The 24,008-nt window shown below is 47.6% G+C and overlaps 3 protein-coding genes across 4 annotated transcripts; 1 reads left to right on the forward strand and 2 right to left on the reverse strand.

Moving 5' to 3' along the window:
• The first annotated feature begins 9 nt into the window (after window positions 1–9).
• LOC4804565 (uncharacterized) lies at window positions 10–1,071 on the forward strand. Its single transcript, XM_001361069.3, has 4 exons — window positions 10–405; window positions 466–551; window positions 620–770; window positions 835–1,071. Exons 1-4 carry the CDS (start codon window positions 162–164, stop codon window positions 1,005–1,007), a joined length of 654 nt encoding a protein of 217 aa, XP_001361106.2. The 5' UTR covers window positions 10–161; the 3' UTR covers window positions 1,008–1,071.
• LOC4804564 (serine proteinase stubble) lies at window positions 1,062–13,178 on the reverse strand. Of its 2 annotated transcripts, XM_001361068.4 has the most exons (9): window positions 13,049–13,178; window positions 12,335–12,441; window positions 3,948–6,191; window positions 3,740–3,870; window positions 3,245–3,475; window positions 2,338–2,449; window positions 2,020–2,273; window positions 1,664–1,957; window positions 1,062–1,600 (listed from the first exon to the last, which is right to left on the reverse strand). In XM_001361068.4, the coding sequence occupies exons 3-9, from the start codon at window positions 5,408–5,410 to the stop codon at window positions 1,485–1,487; spliced, it is 2,601 nt and encodes an 866-aa protein (XP_001361105.3). In that variant the 5' UTR covers window positions 5,411–6,191; window positions 12,335–12,441; window positions 13,049–13,178; the 3' UTR covers window positions 1,062–1,484. The 2 variants fall into 2 exon arrangements, with proteins under 2 accessions (XP_001361105.3, XP_004444240.2); XM_004444183.3 differs by lacking the exon at window positions 3,245–3,475.
• Window positions 13,179–21,582: 8,404 nt separating this feature from the next.
• Ance-4 lies at window positions 21,583–23,996 on the reverse strand (the record flags this gene model as incomplete). The annotated part of the gene is made up of 6 exons (XM_033377580.1): window positions 21,583–21,687; window positions 21,746–21,924; window positions 21,984–22,106; window positions 22,175–22,392; window positions 22,456–23,715; window positions 23,796–23,996. Coding segments are annotated over 6 exons (1,992 nt in total), but the record flags the coding sequence as incomplete, so codon positions are not given.
• Between the last annotated feature and the right edge of the window lie 12 nt (window positions 23,997–24,008).

Here is a 24,008-nt window from a genome sequence, read left to right on the forward strand (position 1 = left end):
GAGCCAAAGGTTTTTCTCTATTCAGTTCATCGTAGTTTGTTCTATTGTAAACACATGAAGCAGCATACACTACAGCAAAAAAGAAACAAAACAAAACAGAACTACACTGAACACAAAACACAATTGGGAACGCACCACAGAATCGACTCTCGACGATAACCATGGGGCGTAATGATAATAGATCTCACCAGGGCAGTGTTGCATGCGGCACTGGTATCTCGTACGTGCAGTGCCAGAATCTCAAGTACAACGTCATCATCCTGGGCTGGCTGGGCGTGATCATATCCTCCGTGACCCTAGGCAGCTCCATGCTGACCCTCCACATGCACCCGAATATCGGACTGATGCTAAAGCAAGTGCTCCTCAGCATTGCCGCGGCCAACGAGCACCAGTTTCTGATGAATCGTGAGTTGAACCCATTGACACTCCTCCTCCTCTGACGCCTCCGTTTCCGGCTCCTTGCAGTGTTGACCATCTTTAGCTATTGCGCATATGGACTGTCGTTGATCAACGCGGCCGTCAGCCTACTGCTGCTCATTGGCGTGGCTCGGGTAAGAGGAAATGCTAATGCCCAATTAACATCCGTTTTCTTGACTATTCCTCATCCTCCTCGTCTAAGGATATGAGCTGTCTGATGTATCCCTGGTTGATATTCCATGGCTTGATCTTTGGTTTTGGCCTGTATGTGGGTGTCTTCTATGCCACCGTGGGCCTCTTCATTGATCTGTCCAGCTTTTTGATGTGCCTTCTGGTATTCACGCTCGTTCTGGGTAAGCTCGTCGCGGAAATGATACATCCCTTAGCTCAACTCAAAATATCATATCGTTTCTCCAGTGATCTTTTACAAGATCTATCACGAGGTGTTCACCCTATTCCGCGTGATGGGAGAGCAGTCGAAGTATGGGACTCTTGGCGGAGTCTTCTACAAGGATACCGAGCATGGTTGGACAACAGCGGCTGGAGTTCCCTGTCAACAGGTCTACGTGCCCGTGCCCCTTAAACAGTAGCTGCACAAACAATCAAATACATTCTAATGACACTTTAATACAATAAATTGCGACTTCATTTCAACATTTGTATAATTTATTTACACACGAAATGTAGTAGTTCATAAATAGTATTAAAATTACATAACAGCGCATATGACTACGTAAATTAATCCATAATTATTAATCATTAATTATAATTAGTTTAGGGCTGGCTCTGCACTAGTGTCGCACGGATGAGCATCTTTTAGATACAGATTCACACATGCACATATGCAGTACATACCGTCCATTTCTATCCGCTAAATTGTACTGCGCTAATTTGTTCAATTACATTAAATGTTATAATTCGTTTGTATTCATAAATAGAGTTAGCATTGATCAGAATTCAGTATTCAGTGAGCAGAATGAAGTGAATTATGTACAAAATCATGCACCAGGCAGGTGCGATTGCGATTGCGAATGTGAAGCGATGAGAATAAATTAGTAGTAAATCCATCAGATGTTCATCGTGAGGCCAACGACATAGGATACCCAGTCGACGGTCTTGCTCACGCTGTGGTAGATCCCTGGCTGGCCACGGGACGCACACGAGTACCCGGCCGAGACGACACCTGGAAGAGGGAGAGGGAAATGAGTATAGATGCAGGTGGCAAGACTCTTGAAGGGACACTCACCGATCAAGTACCAACGCCCGTTCTTGTCGTGCATCAGCGGTCCACCCGAGTCGCCCTGGCACGAGTCCTTGCCCCCATTGCGGTAGCCCGCGCAGAGCATCTCCTGATAGATGACCACATTGATGCCGTTCTGCCGGTGCCAGCGCTCGCAGATCCGGTTCTCGATCACCGGAACATCGACGGCTTGCAGCGTCTTGGGACGCAGCCGAGAGCCCGGATTCAGAGCACCCCAGCCGGCAGCCCATCCGAATTTACCCAGAAAGTCCTCGTTCTTCTCGGGCAGGCAGATGGGGGCTGTAGTGGAAAGATAATCAGCATGAGCGGCTTTCGGAAGGGAAGCGCAATGGGGTGCTTACCTATGTGTGGCATGAAGTGCACGGTCCGTTCCAGCGTCAGCACTGAGATGTCAAAGCGATCCGCCTGCGGGGTGAACTTGAAGTACGGATGCACATCGATCCGACGAACACCGAAAGTATAAGCCGGCAGTGGTTCCACGGCCGAGTTTATCACGTAGTCGCCCAGTGTGACGTGCACCTGACGAGGAGTGGCCCGAGCCACACAATGCCCGGCGGTGACCACATGACGGCGCGATACCAGCGATCCTCCGCATCTGCAAGGAGGAAGCCCATATTCCATCAGTAATGAAGCAGTTGGTGCCTTCTTTCAGTGCTTACCTGGATGATCCAATGCGTATGTAGGCCTGCCAGGGGAAGGAGCCGAAGCCGGCATCATCTCCACCCACGATGCGGCGCTGGGCGGTCTGCTTGGCCAGCGAGATGCCGCAACCTGTAATGGCAAGGGGGAACGGAAAACGCACTCAGTTAGTAGAGATTGAACTCACAGATCCCTCGGATCGGAAGGATACATATATGGAGGGATTAGTGAAGCATTAAACAGAGTGATCGATCACAAAGCAAGCAAGCAATTAGGCAAAACACAACAAAACAACGAAAGCATCGCTATGGGTGGGTCTGCCACTGCCGGGTGGGTCTGGTCTGTCTCCGCTTTCTAGTCTCTAGTCTCGTCCAACTGGGGGTCTGGGGGTTCATTTGGGAGGTCTACCCGTGTCTTGCACATGGAGCGTAATGCCGTTAAGCTATGTGTAATATGGCTTAATTATCATTAGCGTGCTGTGGTAATTAACATGCTCATGCTTGGCAATTAAACTCTATATCTATATCTTTCATTGCAGCCCCAGCCTTTCTTTCTGCCTCCTTCGAGGGGGGCTTCGGCTCGGTTTTAGTGGCGTGCATACATCCGAGAGTACAGCAGCTCCACTTAATTGGGCGCTGAAACCTAGCCAAGAGTGTAACTAAAACAAATACTTACAATTACGAATTACGAGTGCATAACTACATAATATACTACTTAATGAAGATGGGAGAAAAACAAAACGAACTACAAAGTACTTATACATAAAGAGTACGTAAATTTGTTAGATTTTTGTGGCATGCAAATTATTTCTCAACTATTTCGTTGAACCGATTTTTGGGTGGGGTGGGGTGGGGAGGGTTTTAGTGTGCACGTGCTTGGGAGTTGATTTGGTTTTGGATTGGTTCGAGCTGAGGCTGCCACACTCACTGGGTTCGTTGTTGACCGGTCCGTAGTTCTTTTGCGGCAGATCTGTGAGATCTACGGTGTTGCCCACATAGTCCGAGCTGCGCAGATTGGCCGACTTGGCCGTGCGGTGGCAACAGCCTCGCAGCACTCCGTTGCAGGTGCCCTGAATGAGGCCACCGGACAGCCAGCAGCCCAAAAAGAACTCACATGTGCCGCCGCGGTTCTGGCACTCCATGTCCGTTGTGATGTCGACTGTCGGATGGGAATCGGAATCGGTATCGGTATCGGAATGGGTTGCTTTTTCTTGTGTTGTGTTGTGTTGAGTTGTGGTGTGGAGGTGGTGTTTCGGTTGGGTTTCGAAGCATTACATGTTGGCCTAGTGCAAGCAGTTTCCCAGCAGTGACAGCAGCAGTAGCAGCAGCGACTCTAACTTATGCTCTACTGAACGCGGGGATTGGGGCTCCGCTTGGATTGGGTGCAGGGAGCCGGGTGGGGTTGGGGCTGGGCTGGACTTACCTTTCTCCTTGAACGTGCTCGCCGACTGCGGACTGCTGGTGGCTTCCGAGGCGTTATCCAGCTCCTGCAGACTGTAATCGTTGCGCACATCCTGCACGGCGGCCAGCTCGTTGATTCCAAAGTTCTGATCCCTATAGGGTAACAGAGAAGGTAACGCTCAGAACATGATCGATCGCTCACTCTGTGTGAGTGGGTGTGTGCTACTAACCTGAAGGCGAGGTTGTCGCTGAAGTACACTCCTGTGCCGGAGGGTCCGCTGCTGCCCGCCGGACCACTGACTCCAGTGGTTCCCACATTGTCGTTGGAGGGGAACACCACACGGGGACTGCGGGACGACTTGTACGGATAGTAGCGACTCTTGCGGGAGCCCTGATAGTCGCTGGGACCCACGTACTCCTGGAAGTTCTTCTGTGGTCCAAACTGGCGGATGGGTGCGGGAGGTCCCGTCCGGAATTCCGTATCTCCAAAGTAGAAGCCACGCTGGGGACGCTGTGGGAGGGCCGTGATGGGTCCGTTGATGTCCCCAAACTTGGTCACATCATCCCGATAGAGCTTGAGGCCGTGGGGCTTGGAATTGCTCGACAGACCCGGGAACTCGAAGCTTGAGGGCGATACGTCCGAGTCGAAGTACAGCTGGCGCGTGTGGCGCGTCTCGTGCCCCTCGTACTGGGAGGGCGTGGGCGAGGCATCCTCGCTGTATGGCTGCGGCTCGAACCCCGCTCCACTGGTCTCCCCGAAGATGGGGTTGTCCTCGCGATAGGACTGCGGATGGAAGGGACTCGCGGGCTTCAGGCTGTAGCTGGGAAACTGGAAGCCCACGCGGCGACTGGTATTCTCCGGCTCCGCGTACTCCAGCTTGTCCGTGGAGCTGGCAGAGGCCACCAGATCGCTGCGTTCCGTTCGTTCTGGCTCTAGTTCCAGCGGCTTCTGCTCAGGACTGCCCTGAGTGGCCAATTCCGCTGCAAACTGATGGGCCACAGCGGCTACTCCATCGGCAGGCGGTCCCAGCGAGGAGAGCGTGGCATTTCGGCTCGGACGCAGTTGAAGGAGGGCTCCGGCAGAATCGGGATCTGCCTCCGTCTGGAGGGGGATGTACATGTAGTTGCGTTGCCTGCCCTGCCGCGTCACGTTCTCCGGCATCGTGGGCACCAGTTGCTTTGGTATCGTGATCAGGTCGCCTTGAGGCAGCTCCACCGAGGGCGCCGGTATGATCTCGACGGCGGCATCGGAACGGCGCTGGGCTGCGGCGGCCGCAGGCACGCCCAATTGGCGGGCGGTGCGATAGGAACCAAAGGACTGCACAATGGTGCCGTCGCTGCGCTGGCGCACATCCTTGAAGCTGATGTCGTCCTGCTGACTGAAGCGCTGGAAGGGCGCGTACAGATTGCGAGCCGTGGGCGCCAACGTGGCGGTGGCATAGGGCGAGGAGGATGTGGCCGCCGCCGCCGCCGCCGGTGATTGCCAGGGCAGCAGCTGCTGTCCCGTCAGCAGTTGCCCCGTGGACAATGTGGTGGGTGTGGCCGCCTCAACACTGAGCACTGAGCAGAGGCAGCACCAGCAAAGGGCAAACAGTTGGATCAGGCTCCATCTCCAGGTGGAGATGCGGCTACGGCTGCGACTGCGGCTGTTGCTTCTTGTGTGGAGCTCGTTGCTGTTGTCGGTCAGTAACATCTTACATCGAGCAGGATGAGCGTTGGTTGGTTGTTGTTGTTCAGTTGAGGCAGTTTCTGTTGCTGTTGTTGCTGTTGTTTTTGGTGCTAATGACACTGCCTCCAATTAAGGTGCAGCCGCGGCACTTCCTGCTTGCCGTCGTCGTCGGAATAGTTGATGCTTGAACTTGAACGCCGCCCCTGCCTGGTGTCCGTCCGTGGCGCCTTTCCTATGCTTCACTGAGCTGCTGCTGGTGGTGTTGGTGGTGCTGCTGCTGTCAGCTGCGTGCCGCGTTCATTGATCTCCCCACTGGTTTTTTGGTCTTGCTCTTGCTCTCGGTCTTGGACTTTGTTTTGGCTTTGGGGATTTTCAAGCTCGACTCCCCGTCTATGTTACAATTCAGTGGGACTTGCGGATTTGTGTGTGTGTGTGTGTGTGTGCGTGTGTGTTTCTATGTGCCTGCCTCGGATAGCTCGTGTGGCAAGTTTCGTTTTGATGGCTGAATTGGTCCGGGTGCGGGCATAGGTACGGGCACGGGGACGGGCACGGGTTGGGTGTTGGATTGCTGGTTGTTGGATGTTTGTCCAGCGGTTATTGGACTCCTCTGTATCTGGGAGTGTGTCCGTGTGTCCGTGTGTGTGTGCTGCTCCAATGGCAATTATGGCAATTGCTGTTGACGCTTTAACAGCGACTTTTCAAGCGGTTTCGTGTGGTTGCATGCATCGCATCGCGCTATTTGGCTGGCGACATCCACATAGACATCCACGAAGAGCTTCGGTAACAAAATTACTTCCTTAATTGCCTGCGGCAGATAAACGAAAGATAGAAAGAGAAGAACGGGTTTTAGTTTTTTGTAGTTTCCATTGTATTCGAATATTTTGGCAATTAACTCTACTCCCCGATGAAGTGGGTGCATGGGTGCATGGGTGTGTTGCATGAAACGAACGCCCATCATCGTCGTAAAACTCATAAATGCCCAAATGAGCTTTCATCTGGCAGCCATAATCTCCGCTTTGCGCATTAAATTCCCATTAATCGCGCAACAAATTAATTTTAAATCATCAATTTACGGTTTAACTTGCAGTTGGTTGCAGCCACAAAAGCTGCACTTGCAACTGCATCACGCGTGCATTTCCTCGATCGCCAGCTACCAGCTGAGTTTTTGGTAAACGAGTTGCTGGTTGCTGGCTGCTGTCTGGTGGCTGGTGGCTGGTGGGATAAAAGCATCTGGGAAAACTGGAAAAACCATCACCCAGCAGCTGGAAATTCGCAGCGTTTTTTAATTTCACTTTTTATTTTGTTGTTTAGTGTTTTCTATGTTTTTACGTTTAACGATAGAAGGAAATGAATGAATGTGATTGTAAAAAGTGCAATAAAAGCCCAACCGACTTGTATTTCAATACCCTAGAGCACACCACACAGGGCGTATTAGTTCAGTGATAATATCTTAATGGAAATATTCGCATAAGATCTAGAGGTGCGAGAGTTTGAGATAAAAATCCACTAACACCGTGTGGAATGTGTGTGTAAATGTACGCCTAAAAATCTCTAAAGAAACTTCCTACTCAACGTTGCCCCTGAAGCTATTTCGCATGCGAAGGGTATTCCATAGTCGACCTCTTGCTGGTGGCTGCCCTTCTGCAGAGGCTAGTCAGCGCAGCTTTGAAAGTAAGAGTTTGTGAGCTTTTTTCGCTCAGCTGCTCTCAGCTGCAATCGCATTCGCAGTCGCAGTCGCTGTGGACGTCGCTGCTGGCGTATTTTCACTTTCATTTCGAGTTCAAGCACCACTGAGCTGCTGCTGCGCTGCAGCTGCGCAGCTGCTGCACTGCAACGCTTCCTTTTCGGTTGATTTGTGCGGGCGCAAACTTGACATTTTGAACTTGATTTGCGGCTTCGGAGCAGAGGCAGGGGCCAGGGCAGAGACAGACACAGAGACAGAGGCAAGCGTGTTGCACAGATCGATAGGGAGGTAGGGTACGCTTCCTGGTTGCATGCCAACCGAATCGTGACGTGACTCTGCGGCATGGCACCGGGCATCGACAGCCGTAGCAGATGGTTTTGCATAACATTTAACACATTTTGCGGGCATTTTGTTTCTTTTGTGGATGGATGTTGGAAGTTGATTATGAAATATTGTATTTTTTTGGCGGTTCAACTGGTTTTGCTAGCTAAAATACCAGCTTTTTCCTCTGTCGACCTCCCCCCCTATGTGATGCAACGTGTTGCAGAAATTTAATTTACATATTTGTCAGTGTTGGAAAGCGGGCGCAGGCGCAGGCGCATGCGCAGGAAGAGCTTATCCGTCCTCGAGATTACATAAATATTAATTTGGCGGACAGCTGCCCCTTCCATCACCACCACCACCATCTGGATGAAAAGCTGCAACACAGCAGCTGCCACAGTTGCGCATGCGTGCAGCGTCCACTGCAACGGAACGGCCTTGAGTGAAGGACGCCGGAAACTCGCTTTTGCTTTTGCTTTGGCTTTTGCAGCATTCACTTTCCGCCTATCTTTTGTGCTGCTCTTTCTTTCTTTCTTTCTGTCTTTCTGTTGTGCCCTCTCTTTCTCCGGCTGCGGCTTCTTTCACGCTTCCAATGCCCCTTCTGCCACGCACAATTTACAATCAGTTTGCTGACTGGCCTGGGCCTGGCCTGGCCTGGCCATTCAGTTTATTTGTTTTCATTAACAACACTTTTCCAGGGCTTTGCTTTTGCTTCTGTTTCTGCTTCTGCTTCTCCTCTCTTTCGGGGCACCGGCACCCCTCCTCTTCGCTGAGGCAGCCCCCGCCCGCAACATGATTACTTTTGTTTTAGTTTTTTTGTGTTTTTTTTTTTATTTTGTGGCAGTGAAAGTTTTTATTTTCTGCTGCAAAACAATGCGTCGTTCATTTCGTTTCGTTTTCGTTTTCATTTCGCTGTAAACAAGCGATTTTGTTGCTCTTTCTGCTCGTAATTGAGATAAATGCATTTTAAATGCGCAACCGCAGCAGCAGCAGCAGCAGCAGAGGCAGCAGTTGCAACAGCAGCTAGCTCCAACTGGTTGCAGTTGCGTATGCAGATGCGATGCAAGGCGATACGATGCTGAGTGCCTCATTGGACATGGACTTCGCATCAGCATCAGCAGAGTTGATTGTGCGTCACAAATCCTGAGAAACTTTTCTCTCTCTCTGCGGTTCACGCATAATTCAAAGCAATTCCCGCTCCTTCTCTATCCCTCTCCCTCGCCACAATGGAAAACTAGAAAAATTGATGAAGACAATGCCTAATGCGCGAAATGACAATGGCACCGGCAGCACGGGGCAACACAAAAGCTCAGCCAAAAGTTGTCAAATTCGTTGTTTCTCGTTTGTTGAAATGAAGCGAGTCGAGGAAATTTGTATGCATTTTGTTGAGTCGGGGGAAAAGTGCTTATATTATGGAGGAGACCCAGACACGGACCCAAACGCAGGCATGAAAAATGAATTAAAGAAAAAACTGACAAAAGAAAGAAGCTGAAATTTAATTTATGTTTAAAATGGGATGGGTACAGCGATAAATGAGCTTCAGGCTTCTCTTACTCTCTGAGAGAGATTTTGAAGAAGCTTTCTTTGTTCAGCTTATCAGCAGAAAATAAGCAGAAGCAAAACGATAGATAAATGGATAAATGGAATCAAAAACATACATAAAGAGCTGCCTGCCTAAAGATAACAGATAAATAACAGACTACTAGATTTGTTGCCACAAAGAAGGTTTCCCTTTCTACAAGATATTTCTCTTCCCCCCCTTAAAAAGGTGTGCGGCGGGTATTCCCCCAACTTTTACCCTAACCATACAATTTTTCATTTATTTATTTCATGGCAGTCGAGTCAAACAATCAAGAGAGACAATCAAGATAAGCACCACTCCACTCCACTCCCACTGCCACTGCCACTTTCGATGGTTGTCTCTTCTTGGCAAACTTGAATTAAAATAGATTTGCTCAATTATTTTGAATTGCTACCAATTGAATTTACCAATTGTTTGCACAAACCAAAAGGTTAAACCCATTTGACTTTCCCACAAACAGCACCACCACCAGCACCACCACATCCACGTCCAGCGGCACCACCAACAATCCACCAAGTAGGTCAAACAGCTGCGCTTAGCTCGTCTTGGCTGCCTGGCTCAATGCGGGGCTGAGCGGCCAAATTAAATGGAAATTGGTGTCATGCCATGCCTTGCCATTGGCACATTTTGTCCAGCCAAAAAATTAACGAACGGGAAAAAAAAACACCAGAAAAACCGAAAACCGAAAACGAAAACAAACGAAATATAGTATTAGAGGCGACGCAAACGCAACGCGATGAAAGCCGCGCTCCAAGGTGTTATTGGGTAAGGTAAGTGCCGTTGTAAGAGGGGGCTGCGGCAAGCACACCCGCCCGACCACATAATCAATACTCGTACGTGGCAACTGTGACGTCTGCTGCAGCGAGGAGTGTGCGCTAATTAGCATTCATCATACGAGCCACAAGGCTGCTACGCAATTGTTACGAATGTGTTAAGTCAAAATTCAACCCGGCGGCAGTCGGGTGTTAAGAAGTGCTAGTGCCAGTGCCAGTGTCAGACTATCGGACATGGCAACAAAAACAAAAGGCGCTTGCCTCGTACATATGTATGTATGTACATACATATATGAAGCATGGCATGCAAATCACATCGATGCGAATGGTGATGGGGATGATGATGATTATGCAATTAGCGCAACACACATGGCGTATGCGCAATATTAATCAAAAGATTTTGTCGGGCGTTAAAAAGAGGCAGAGAAATTGTAGCGGCTATCCAACCGATTCTAGCCGGTAATCGCTAGTAGTCGCTACACAGAGAAATGGGGAAACCCCAAACCGGATTTGGAATCGGAATAACAAACGACTTAAGACACGAACTTGAGGCAACGAAAGGGCGAACCCAATGATTGCCTCCGATAATTAGGTGATCCGTATAGCCAGTAGCTACTATGGTCACCACCCCCGACCCGCCCACCACAGCTACCAATTAACAAAAAACAAATAATTAAACAAAACAACCTGAATACATAATCATCATCGAATCGATTCGACCCAAGCCCAAGCCGGAGCCAAAATCCAAACCAAAAGAGGAAAAACGTTGAAAAAGAGCAGCAAAAATTGAGAAATCATTTGCATATGACGAGTGTTTCGATTGACTTACATAAGCTCGGGCCAGGAAAAAGAGCAAAAAGGGGGGCACAAAAGAAAGAAAGAAAGAAAGAAAGAAGAAAAATAAGATTTACATAAAGCATCAAAAAAGAAAATAAAAGCAAGGCGAACGGAGCTAACAAATCCATGGCCACGGTCACAATTTGGCGGAACTTGTTTTCCAACAAACAGATCGTATATTTTGGGTTTTATTACATGATGAAAAAAGGGTCAGATCGCAGTCCCCTCCAAAAACCGTCCAAGCCAATACGAAACCGGATTTAAGGCCCCAGCAGCAGCGGCACCTAAAAATTAAGTAATTTGTGTCAGTCCCGAAAGAAAGTTCTCAACCGTAATAAATATACCGTAAATATATGGCACCTACTATATGTATGTCTCTACAAGTATGTATGTATGTATATGTAAGTATCACATGCTCCAGAGAGCAGCCCCAGCAATACGAGTTTCTCCGCTTACGCAATACTCCTCGTAAGCCAGCCCTAAATTGAAAAAGCAAAATAAAATAAAACCATTTCAGGAAAACGAACAAGGGGTAAAGAGATGTTACAAAAAGAAAAAACCAAAAACCAAAAAAAAAAGGATGGCTTCGGCGTTCGGGTGTGCTGATAATGAAGTTCATGTCATACCTACACACACAGTGATATATATCTTATACAGTATATACATATATGTATTGTGTAGTCGAGACGAGACTTCGGCGGAGCCATAAAAACGTTGCCAAATAATTTGTGGCTCAAGCTGCAGTTAACCAAATTGGGGTTAAGTTGCCCCAATGCGTCGCTTCTCTTTCTCTCTCTCTCTGCTCATCTCTCTTTTGTCTCTTTTCCCATTTCGTTTGCCCTTCTTTCACGCACTTTTATTGTCCGACTATTTATGTTTTCCGGCTTGTTGTTTGTTTCTTTGGTTTTTGCATTTCGTCTGATTCAGTTTTATTTGCTTTATTGGCGACTTGACATGGTTTCTTCTTTTAACTTTTTTAAGGCAGCTACTTATTATTCAAAGTCTGCTTCGTACTGCTTATATAATAATTATCACGTTGTTAATTGGGAAACAGATTGAATAATCCGTTTGTACTGCAATATCGTTGAAAATGTGACTTTTAATTGTGTTATTGGGTCACAAGTTCAAAGTGGGAATCTGCCCACTTGAGATCTTTGTGCTAAGTATATGATAATTTTTAAAGCAAACTAAATAGATGCCATATAAATGCTTGTTGCAACTAAAAAGCAATTTCCCAGTAAACGGCAAAGATTCCCATATTAAAGAGCCATTGAAATATTTGCATACCAAATATCCCGTGTCCCCCACAAAGGGGACAGCCCTGGCAAATTGACTCTAGCGGATTATGTGTCCAGGCATGTGGCAAGCATTCAATTGCGAATACTTTCCACATTTTGCAAGACACCCCCCCAACCACCGACCACGCCATGAGCCCGAGACTGGGCTGGTGTTTGCGTTTTATGCATCTAAGTACTGGTGCAAGTATCTGCACCCGAATGGGGTGTAAAATAATGTGGGTATACGAGTAGTATATGGTAAGATTTATTAGATAATGACGCTTTACTTTTGCTCCGTAAATAGTTTCTTTTTGTGAGGTTCGTGCGCGATGCGAGTGTTGCAAGTGTTGCAATGTGAAAATGATTTAATCGCCTGCCAGCGGTTAGTGTTGCCGCATAAGTGTCGACTCGATTTAATGTGAAATTTATGAAATTTAATTAGTCTAGCTATCTAGCTATCTCGATCTGACTTACCTTTAAGCAAGGGTATAGATAGATTGATCTGCAGATTATTAATCCAATTTGAAGATGATTTTTTAATGGTATTTTGTGGGGATTTGGTTTTGGCCACAGTGGAACGACTGTGCAGAAGGAGAGAGAGAAATTGCATTAGGATCCAGATTACAAATTGCTTGCAATTTACGTTTGTTATTTGCTGTTTTTCTGTTTTTTTGTTTTCTTTGCACTTTTGTTTATTGTTTTGCTGCGTTTTGTTTCGTTGGATTTGTTTTGGTTTTGCCTTTGCGTTGCCTGGCGAAAAATAATAATAATAAAAGCAAAAACGCTTTTCGCTGCTGGCTGATCGGATCAGCAAACAAGCAGAAATATTGTTCAAAGTCGCTTGCTGGCAGCAACTGCAGCTCCGACTCGGACTCGGACTCGGACTCCAATTGCAAAATCAAATCACTTTCACTGTTAGGCGTAGATCGAAGGAGAGTGGAGACTGGAGACTGGAGAGAGGGAGTCGCTGTTTGAAGTTGCAGCCGAATGCAAGCTATGTATATCCAATCCGTAGCACTCACACTGGCACCAACACTAAAGTTATTGCGCTCTCCAACTCTTTTAATCCTAATATCACCTATCATTTGGGGCAGCGCAGCCTTAATTTGCGGTTTGATTGACGCCCCAAGTCCTGAGTCTTATCTTATCTCTACTAACACACACACACACAGACACTCATGCACTTACAGCCAACGATCGAGGCCCGTGAGTAGCGGTAATTACGTACGCGAGCCCAACCTGAGCTAGAGCTGAACACGACCTTCTTGAGCGGAGTCTCAAAGAAGTCTGAACTGAAGCGCAGGCGCCGAGCGCCAGTAAGCTTGGCTTACTGAGCTTTGCCAGCTGCTGCGCAGTCGCCGTTTCTCTCGTTGTTGTTGCTGTTGCTGTTTCTGCTTTTGCGGCGTCTTGTCTTCCTACTCTTCTGCGCTTTTTTCGGCTGTGCTGTGCTGTGGAGTGTGGAGTGCGTTTGCACGAAATATCAAAGCAAAGGAGAGCTTGGAAACAGCTGTCGCTTCGGCTTCGGCTTCGGCTCTCCATCTTCGTCTCCCATCACCGATTAGGCAACAATAAATGCACAGACAAGCGTAAAAGATATACAAGAGATGGACGCAGAGAGAGAGAGAGAAGAGTACTCGTACTGTAACAGCCACCGCATTGTACAAATAATACAAATTATTGCTTAATGCCGGCAGACGTCGACTTCACCTTCTTCCCCACCATATTTTATCCCCCCCCTCTATCAACTCCCCCGGCACCCATTTCGTAAGCTGTAATTATGATATGAAGTCGTAAAGCATCATTGGACGCCATGGTCAATAGTAAGTACCAGGCGGCCGAGTCAGAGTCCGGCCATCGTTTTATTTCAGTTTTATAGCTGCCCAAACATGACAGCCGCCAATTAAACATTTTCAGTTCATATTTGTCCAAAGCCTTCGGCCACAAACACACAGAAAAAAGAACCCACAAATCACAAAAGCGTCGCAACATTTAATGCCTTTTGACAGACTGTGACATGCTGTGACTCGGCTTTGACAGCAAATTGCATTTGATTTGATTGAAATGTGTATGTGTGGAAGCGTGCGCCGTGTCCAGGCAGAGCAGAGCAAAAAGCCCATGGCCAGGGTCGGATGAGGTGAGGTTTTCTGTCTTTGGAAGAACTGGAAATGCAATCCAAAAAATAAATGAAAACACATAATAATAATCTATCAAATGAAACTGTTGATGAAACCACCAATTGGATTGCATTTTGTTCACAGAATGTACAGCAGTAGAGGAAGGTAAGTCGAATTAAATGTTCACTCCCAAGTACAATAGTTCCCAGACCTTCCAAAGCGGCCAACACTCTTTCGGGGGAGTTCAACAACTGATGATCTTCGCACATCCCCCACAATGGTTCATTTCATCCGTTATCGCTTTGAGATCCAATCCACTCGAGCGTTCAAGCTCGCGCCGTGATCACTCGTACGAATACTTAAAAATTCAACGTCAAGGCTGGTCAGGGGAGCCTTGATCTTAAAACAGGGTGGCACGGGGTTTATCCCCACAACATCTGATGCGATGTCTATTCGATGCGTGAGAGTGTGCGAGTGTGCGAGTGTCACCCATGCTTGTGGACGTGGACTGGCCTTTGGAAAACCACGAAGCGAAGCGGTTACCATCGCCATCGGCATCGGCATCGCATCCGCCGCCGCTTTCAGATGATTCATCCGGCAACGACTTTTTTCGTGGATTTCTTCTATTTGTTTTTTTGGTGGTGGTGGCGCTGCTGTTTTTGTGGCTGCCCCTTGCTATTTAGCAGAGCTAAAAGTCCATTTTGCTCTGGATTCGAACACCCGTTGAAGGCGAGTCGAAAGTGAAAGGAGCAGCGGCAGCGGCATCGACAGCGGCACATTTCTTTATCTGTATCTGTGGCTGGTACGGCCACAGCTGCCCCTTGCGACGATGATATTGCCGGGGGGTATGGCATTGGCAATGGTGCGGGTGCTGATGCCGATGTTGCCCCAGCTTCCACATCCAAATCAACTTCAGCTCCAGTCCAGCTGCTGCTGCTGTTGCTGCTGCTGGCGGATACTTGGGACAGATGGAAAGTGTTTTCTGTAGCTTTACTTTTCTGCGGCCAAGGCAAATATTTGCATACACTCCGGCCTGCCACCGTTAGAGACCGCGAAGTCGAGTAGCAATTGCTCTGAATTTCGCTTGGCACAATTTCCAAGGGGTAGCCTTTCGGCTTTCTGCTCTGACCTGTCCATAATTATGAATATTCATTAGTCCCAAGAGATAGACATTTGATTTGGCACTAGGAATTCGTGGGCCATTTGCGATTTCTCTCGGCGCCGCCACGCAAATCAACGGCAATTGAAGCAGCGCAAAAACGCTTGCCCCCATCTCCACACACACTTGCACGGAGATTGTTGCAACACAGACAACTGCAATGAGGAAGTCGCAACGTTTTTCCCCGCCTCGCACACCTCAAAGTAAAAGGCAAACAAAAATCGAAAATCGATAATTGAAAAAAAAATATTTGCAGGCGGCGCAAAAAATGCAACATTAGCATACATCCACCCATTTGCCCCAAACACCGGACCCAAGCAGCCGCGCGGCAGCACACACCCTGTGTGCCACATGAAGGAAAAGATTCGCAAACGGGTATTAGCATTGAGGCCTTGCGAGTGCCATGCCATCATCACTTTCACTCACCCGAAGGTGATATAATGGACGCAGCAACAGTCCCAGTCCCAGTCCCTGACTACGTAATCGGCAGAAGAAGCAGCTGCAGTTGCAGTTGCACTGTCAGCTATCCTCTCTTGCCGTAAAGATCTCTCTGTCGCTTGCTGTGGGTGTCGGTAAGAATCAGCCCGAACCCATGATCCCATCGAGCATCGCCCAAAGTCCAAAGCTTGTGCTCCCTCTGATCTAATCTGCTCTGATCTTTTGTTTGTGCACGATCGATCGCTTTTAACGATTATCAATAACACCTTCTAATTCGATTAGCAACGCTTGACAAATTGCCAACATTTAGCCAGGCAATTAGCAATCTTCGGTTTGTATAAGAAATAATAAATATCAGAATTCCTTTAAGAAGCGCTGTGGTGGTGTCAGTGCTGCTGTCCAGGGGGGGGTGAAGGCGAGTCGGGGAGCGACGCGTGGCTAGGACATTAAAAACTTTCCACTTCATTCCTGTGTGGCGATGTACCAAAAGCCAGAGATCAGATCTGTCAATCACATCGTAGTGTCGGGCCGCGCAGTCAGTCACTCAATGGTGGTAGGGTCTGTGCCACGAGCCAAACTTGATTGCGAACTTCGCGGCAATTAGTGTGCGGCCGTATGAAAAAAGCCAACGTCTCTGGAATACTCTTATGCTTATTTTATAATATATTAAATGAAGTACCTCTAATACGTTGTTCTACTGAAAGTCAGTCAATCCAGGCGCTGAATATGGATCTTGTTTGATGGAGAGCAATATGATCCAGCCATAACCAAATCAAACGAGGGGGAAATCAAGGATCTGTGATCTAATAACCGGCCGGAAGGGGGTCCCAGTGTAATTTTACAGGAGTCTGGATACGACATTTGTTGCTCTAGTTCTTGTAGTCTCTGTGATCTATGCCCTCATCGGGACGGACGGACACACGGCTATTTTTACTCTTCTAATGATGCTGATCAAGTATATATACATATACTTTAAGGGGTCGGCAACGTTTCCTTCTGGATGTTAGACACATTCACTTTCACCACAATTCTGATATACCCCTATGGACTTTGAGTACTGGGTATACAAATCAAAGGGATTTTATATTCAAAGTGTCATAAATTGAATAACTTTGAACAGAAGCAGCGGGAGCAGATGAAGAGCTAAAGAAGAGACCGCATTCCGTTGAGTCTTAGGCGGATCGGGATTACCAAATAGCATTTCCAGACAATTGAACCGGCCCGTGCAGCTGGAAATGTGGAATGTGGATGGGGTTATGAATAGCCATTTAGATCTTTTTGTTTTGCATCTCCGCCTCGTCTCTGACTCTTTCTTATTTCCTCCTTCTCTTTTTCTGTATTTCTTTTCGCTAATTACACAATTGTCTCCGCAGAGGTTTCTTCTTCATGCTGGTAGCTTTACGAATAGCCGTCTGACTGCGACACTTTTTTTGTGTCATATGGGGGAAGCAGAGTGGGGCCGGGCCTTATACAATACAACAGAGACTTTGATGGGACGCATGCGTAACCGAGGAGGGTGTTTTGTGTGCAGCTGCTTTATGGCGACTTAAGCCAGCATTTTCCATTTGAAATATGACGAGAAATACATATGTATGTACGAGTATACGAGGCGGTTGTCATCTTCCCTGGGGGCACACATATCTCTGTCGTCTGCGCTCGTTGGGCAGGCTAAAAAGCCCATAAACTTAAACGCCAGAAATTATGTTGAGTAAAATGTAATTGTCTGTCGGGAGATGGGGATGCTCTTCGTATGCCCAAACTTGTACAGTACACTGCTGTGGAAAGACGTTAGTGCGTGGGAGGGAACGGTCGCGGTTTCCACAAGGAAATGGGGCGCCCAGGTTTCAATTTCGTAAGATACGTTTACTCGTATGCATTGTGACCTAGAAAATTGGCCGGCGCGTTGACAGTGCAAGCCATTTCATAAGTCGCAGCTGAAATTGGCAATAAAATTGGCTCGATTTTCACAATCGTCTGGCGTGGTATAACCGTTTTTGGCAACGGGCCAGGAAATTGACATTTGGCCTATTAAAATACAATTTGAAAACGGCAAAGGCTTTTACCTTTCGTTGCTGGATGGCTTGGCTGGTGACTAATTCGATTCATTCGATTCGACGGGATGGATATTCATAGACAGACGCTTCCTCATTGCAGCAGCTAGCCAGCAGCCGCTTACTTCATTTAATCGATCAGTCTGTCAGTCGATCGATCAATCGATCAGTTAGTTAGTTAGTTGGGCATTCAGTTAGTTTGATAATGCCCCAGCTTAACGGCAGACCCCAGTGGCACTTGGGAGAAGACCGACTACCGAAGAGAGGCTTCCTGACAAACCAATTCAAAAGTGAATCCAACCCGAGCTAAAGGCCAAACGGAAACGATCTGTCTCGGACAATCAAAGTGCAATCATCTCGTTGAAGTGGCACAAGCCAAAAGGTGTACGGATCCCCCCGAAATAGTTGCGGATATGATGGTTTTGCTGCTTGTTGCTGCTGCTGCTGCTGGAGTTTTTTGTGGTACCCAGCAAAAAATATTCATTAAAATTGAAAGAAATGAGCGTTCGCCGCAACGAAAATGAAAGTAAAATTAATTTTTTTCTTTCTGTTTTTCAAGAGGCGCCCAGCTTGTGGGCTTCGCCACCGGCATCGGCATCGGAATCGGCATCGCTCGCTTCTTTGGCCATTTTTTGGCGATGATGTCAACATAATTTCTCCACCTACACAGCGGGCGGAGCAACCTCTCTCTCTCTCTCTCTATCTCCTCTGACCCCTTGTCGTCGCCGCCTGATTGTGGACTTTAATTTAAGGTGAGCACGCGCTTACATAAGACCTGGCGGAGAGCTCGACCCCATGTTCGTGTCTTCAGTCTTTTGTTTTTGTTTTTGAAAGCCAGGAAGCGGCCACAGAAGAGCTTTAAACCCTCTCATTTCCATGAGAAAAGTATTCTGAGCATAATGGAGGTGGCAGGCGGAAAATGATTCAAGATCGCCAACCTCAACAAGATCTGTATTGGTTGTATCTGCCTCTGAAAGAAATGAAATGCAACAGATGATAATTATGGCCATGCTATATTATTGTAAAGAAAGGGTAATCAAATGAGAAAACCAATAAGATGGGGGGAAAATAGCAAAGCAACAAAACTGCCTGCAGGTTCCGAGGTCCAGCAGTGCGTATACATAATGCTTATTTCGAGCATCGGCTCCAGCATCGACGGCCTCAGATATCAGACATCAGGCATTCGGATTTGTTGCTTTAACATTTGATTGTTTTTTATTCGACTGCCGCGCTGCCATCATCACAGCGCGCGTCATAATATACATAATTTCTTAATTGCTTGGGGTCAGCTCTGGCTCTGGCTGTGGCTGTGGCTGGTTTGCGCGAATGCCGGGCCAAGACGTGCTGAGGTGTCCGCCGTGGTTATTGCCTCCTCTTCTGGTTGTTTTTCTCTTGTGGTTTTTTGGGGCGCCTCGCTGCGGCAGCTGGCAGAAAGCACAGCATGAGATTTCGTCAAATAATCATAATTTTTGCGCGAACGCGTGACGCTGATGATGATCTGCAGTTTCGTCTTCGGCTCCATCTTCCTGCATCTGCATACACACACACTCACACACAGTAATGAAAGTTGGGCCTGAAGTGTGGTGTAATTACTGTACAGTACAGCTGTGTACAGGACGGAATAGCTGGTCGAACTCAATTTTACACACAGATGGGGGGGACACTACAGTCCGTACTATGTGCAGCTGTAAAAGCGAACGCAAATCTCATTTGACTTGATAGGGGGAATATATACGACGACTAGGCACAGGCACTCCATCGTGGGTCACAATAGTATTTGCACCCTAAGGACTATCGCCTGAAGCCCTTTCCTAAGCATCTTAATTTGAGCAAACTGTTTACCACTAATAAAGGAATTATGCCATAATACACCCTAGTCAAGCCTTTTTTGCCATTCCGATAGATCCTCCTTATAAGCTAATGGTCTTCAGTCTTTTGAAGATCTTCACATAACAATACAATGGAAACACGTAACGAAACCATTTTGGGAGCTTAGTCCATTCTCTACGTGATTAAATATGCTAAAAACTATTCACATGCGATTCCGCCTTTTTGTGCCACTCTTGGGTCTCCACTTGGAGCTTGCTCGCTCGTTCGCTGTTCGATGCTTCTGTGGACAAGATCAATGTTAAAATATTTGGCTCCGCTGAATGTGCCTGATAAATATGTAAACTAAATTCGCATGTAACACTTACCAGCACGTACACATGCAAAAACACTATATGGATATCTTGTTTGGGTTAATGTTTAATGTTAATGTTGATGTGAATGCATTCACTGATGGGCAATTTAAAAAAGTTCACCAAATTGTCTGACGTCGGCATGCAAATTTAATTTGACTTGTTTTCCCTTTGCGGTTTCCGTTTCTGCTCTTTTCTCCAGCCACAGACACAGCCACACACACGTAGCCATTCCTCTGTATATATGTATGTATCTATGCATAAATTGGGCACTTAAGTCTTTATACTCTTGGTGAGGGTATTGTGGATACTATAGATGATTAGAATTGTACAGAACTATCAGGGAAGATTTAATGAATCGGGGTTAATCAGTTAATCTTTGGACTGGGTGATTTATAGCTAATATGCTCGGCAATGAACCTTTTTGGAGGATCTATTCCCCATGCCTGTCAGGGTACACGCTGTCTCGGCGTTCCGCATTTCAGCTTTATTGCTTGCATAAAAGCAGTGAGTAAATCAAAGAGAAATACCTGGATGATGGCGTGGGTGCCTTTCACTCAACTCCGTTTCGAAACTGGCAGCCGTGCCATGTCAAAGTTGGACTCACACACGAGCCGTGTGCAGTGGCTATGGCTGTAGCTGCAACTGGAAATGATTCAATTTCACGGCCATTCATTCCGCTAGGAGTACGCGCGGCCACCGCCATTTGGCGCAATTAGCAAGCAGCAGGCAGGGGCGGCACGCAATGCATTCAGTTGTCACACCCGCAGACGCCCACAGACAAAAAGGAAATCCATTTGTGGGAAAAGGCAACCGTCCAGCTAAACGAGGAACGCCCGCTATCAGGCGGCTATCAGGGGGGGGGGGGACTGTGGGAGGCAGGGCTCCGCCGACCTTGCAGCGACTACGGCTTCTCCACTATTGCTCCACAATTTGATGGGCTTGGACTTTGTCGTGGCTAATGACCGCATGAAGTCGGACACTGAGACTGGGGCCCAGAATCGCTGACCTTTCGCCAGCCGTGCATTGTCGACGACTTGTCGCGAAGCAACTGAAGCGAAGCGCAGGCCTCTCTAGCTACAGCTCCAGCTCCAAGTCCGGTATGGCAGATATCCAGCCTAGTCGATGCAGCCATACCCTAACCCTAACCCCTGACAGCGGAAATCTCCTTTCTAGCGGTGAGAAAGTGTGCTTGCCTAGCGACAATCGCTGCAAGAGTGGCTCGGATGTGGATGTGGACGCAATCAAGCGGCGAACGCACAGCGGGGGAACGGCTTAGCTCTCGGATTGCTTCGGATTGCGAGACTTCAACTCAAGCAAAGCAGCTTTTCGAGGGCTCTTGGTCTGGAGGTTGGAACGGCACCACCTCCGCCCCGCCAGCGGATATTTGTGGTCGGGGTAGCCATAAAACGGCCAACAGCCGGAACAGATTATACGGCTGACTGGCAGTACATTGGGAAATTCTTCCAATCTCTGTGCAACTTTAGGTAAAACTAACTTTTTACCAATTCTATGCAAATTGTTCTTAAGCAATACATGCAATTTGCAAAAGAAATAACATTCAACGACCCTATTTAAAAAAAAGAGTGCGCGCTAAACATTTGAATCGTGAATTTTACGCGCCTTAACACTACAATATTTGTTTCACTCTCACACACGTTTTCTCCTCTTATACAACTGCCTGCGTAATAATGTGAGTGCAAGCGAGATAAAAAAAACTCTGCGAACTAGTTCCAGAATTTCTGGTTCCTTGACAGTTTCCAGTACTGCAAAACGTTCGTTTTAATTTGAATTCAAATTTAAATTTATTTTAATCGTTAATATTTTGGATTAAATTATTATTTCAATCAAAGAGAGCAACAGAATGAAGCATTTCAAACAATTTCTGGAAATAAAAAGCACATCAATGTGATAGACACATAAACAAAAACCAGTTGACTTACTTTTCTTGGTGGAGGTCCAACCAATTTTAGCATTTGCCTGCCGGTTATGATTCTTTAGCCAATCAAAAACGGGCTGATAGAACTCCAGAAGTGCTAGGCTGCTAAGGCTGGCGTTATTGGGCAATATTTTGCCCACAACTTCCTTCCAGGGCCTTGTAGAGCCCAAAGACATCATTGATCTGGAAAAATAAATCTGTATAAATTCACGGTTTGATTATAAAAAGAAAGAAGACCATGCCTTAAATCATTTCCCACTGCATTGTTGCCATAGAAATCGCAATTGTGGAGCTGTCCCCTATGATGGCTCTTCTGGCAGAAGGCGCGATAGAACTGATAGCCCAGTATTTCGGAGATGAATTTCCTGCAACCGAAGCAAAGAATTGAGTAACTTTCTAAGAATATTATCGACTAGAATGGAACGCCACTCACTGAGTCTGGAAATTTTGATCGATGTTCACATAGAACTTGTAGGGGAAATCGATTGCTCCCTCCGTGCGGTCCGATGGTGGCTCAATGCCCGCATGCAGTTCCAGCAGTCGCCAGTAGTGCCTGTTGACGGTGTCCATGTCCACGGTGTCGTTCAGCAGATCATGCATCACCTTGGTGTGCACATAGTACAGGGGAATGTTGAGAACCGTGTGGATGCTCTAATCAGGAGGAGGATTCTTTGATTAGTGGAAAAATCAAGTAGCTGAAACTAGGCGACTCACCATTCGGAAAAGTCGATTCATCAGAGCCTTTTCGGTGAACTGCACTCCCTTTGCCAGTCCGCGTCCGGTCAGATGAGCGGGCGACGAGGCAGAAAGGACGACCGCCTCACCCACAGGGAACTCCAAATTGAAGGCCTTGAAATAGTACGAGGGAAGCTGGCTCTTCTGGTTAGCGTAGTAAACTCGGGCCATGTGGCTGTGGTATTGCATCAGTTTCCTAAAGCTGACCTTCTCGCAGTACATGAGATATACGTGCGGCGTCAGGTCGAAGATGGAGGGCCGACAGTCGTCGTCCGGCTTGTCTTCGTTCGGCTCTTTGATCTGATTCTTGTGAAAGTCGGCGGAGAGTGGTTCAAAGCCCAGAGATGTATAGAAGCTCTCGGACTCATTGATCAGCGCCTTGGCACTCAGATGCTTCACAAAGTCATCGTACTGCGGCAGCTCCGAGCGCGGAAAGTAGTCTTCCAGCACACTGTCCGCACCCCAGGCCTGCTCAAGTACCTGCTGAAATAGATGATCGGGTATGGGTCCATTGGGATTGATTACATCCGATCCGTACTTCTTAAACAGCTCCTGGCGGACAAAGGAGTGTAGCTGCTGGTAAAAGGGCTTCAGCTCCACCATCGCCTGCTCCATCTGCTGCAGCATTTCGTGGCTGTCGAAGCGATACCAGAGCTTATGTACAGGCACCTCCAGAATCCTGGCCGCCTTCTGATACGACTGCACGATGGTGTAGAAGTTTAGCGAGGCCCAGAGCTGGTTCTTCTCGCGCCACGTCTCCCAATAGTACTTTAGTTCGTCGGAGTCCTTGCTCTGCTGCACGATCTTCTGTATGTCCGGGTAGTAGGCAATGAGACTGTCGTCCTCATCGGGCATTTTGGCCCCGCCCAGATACGGCTCAATGTCCTTGTCCGTTGAGAGGGTCTGCAGGGCCACCAGGTTCATCTGCACCGACGAAAAGTAGTCGTCACCGAGCACAAATAGATCGCCAACGCTGCGCAATTCCTGAAGAGCATGCTTCGACTCTACGCTTTGGACTCTGCTCAGGTCGAAGCCGCTGGCCTGGCGCGAAATGCTGACCAGCTCGTCGGCAATCCTCTTCACATTTGTCAGCTTGCTGAATAGGGCCTCGAAGTCGTCCTCATTGTTGGCCGTGTACGTCTCAGCGGCTATTTCATCGTAAAACTTGTAGTAGCGCGCACTCGACTGATCAATAAACGTTTTGGCCTCGAGGTCATAGTTGGCAGCAGCGGATGAGTGCTGAAATGGTGCGGAGAGTTTGATGGTGGATTGGGAATCATAGATTAGCCACTTTGTGAGATGTTTGGTGGCGCACTTACGCCTATGGCTGCTATCAGCAGCAGGGATAGACACTGGAGAATCATCTCCGGAGGTGGAATCAGTTTCACTTTCGCACTTGACGCCGGATCCGCTGGAACAGAACTGAGCCGCCCATTCGCATGGGGCAAACATTTAAAGCTTTTCTGAAACTGAAGCAGAGGCTGAGGCTGATAAGCGCAACCACCAGAGGCCACCGCAATAATCGTAATTGA

Source organism: Drosophila pseudoobscura, chromosome 3 (genome assembly GCF_009870125.1).
Source record: "Drosophila pseudoobscura strain MV-25-SWS-2005 chromosome 3, UCI_Dpse_MV25, whole genome shotgun sequence".
In the NCBI taxonomy this organism is placed as follows: domain Eukaryota; kingdom Metazoa; phylum Arthropoda; class Insecta; order Diptera; family Drosophilidae; genus Drosophila; species Drosophila pseudoobscura.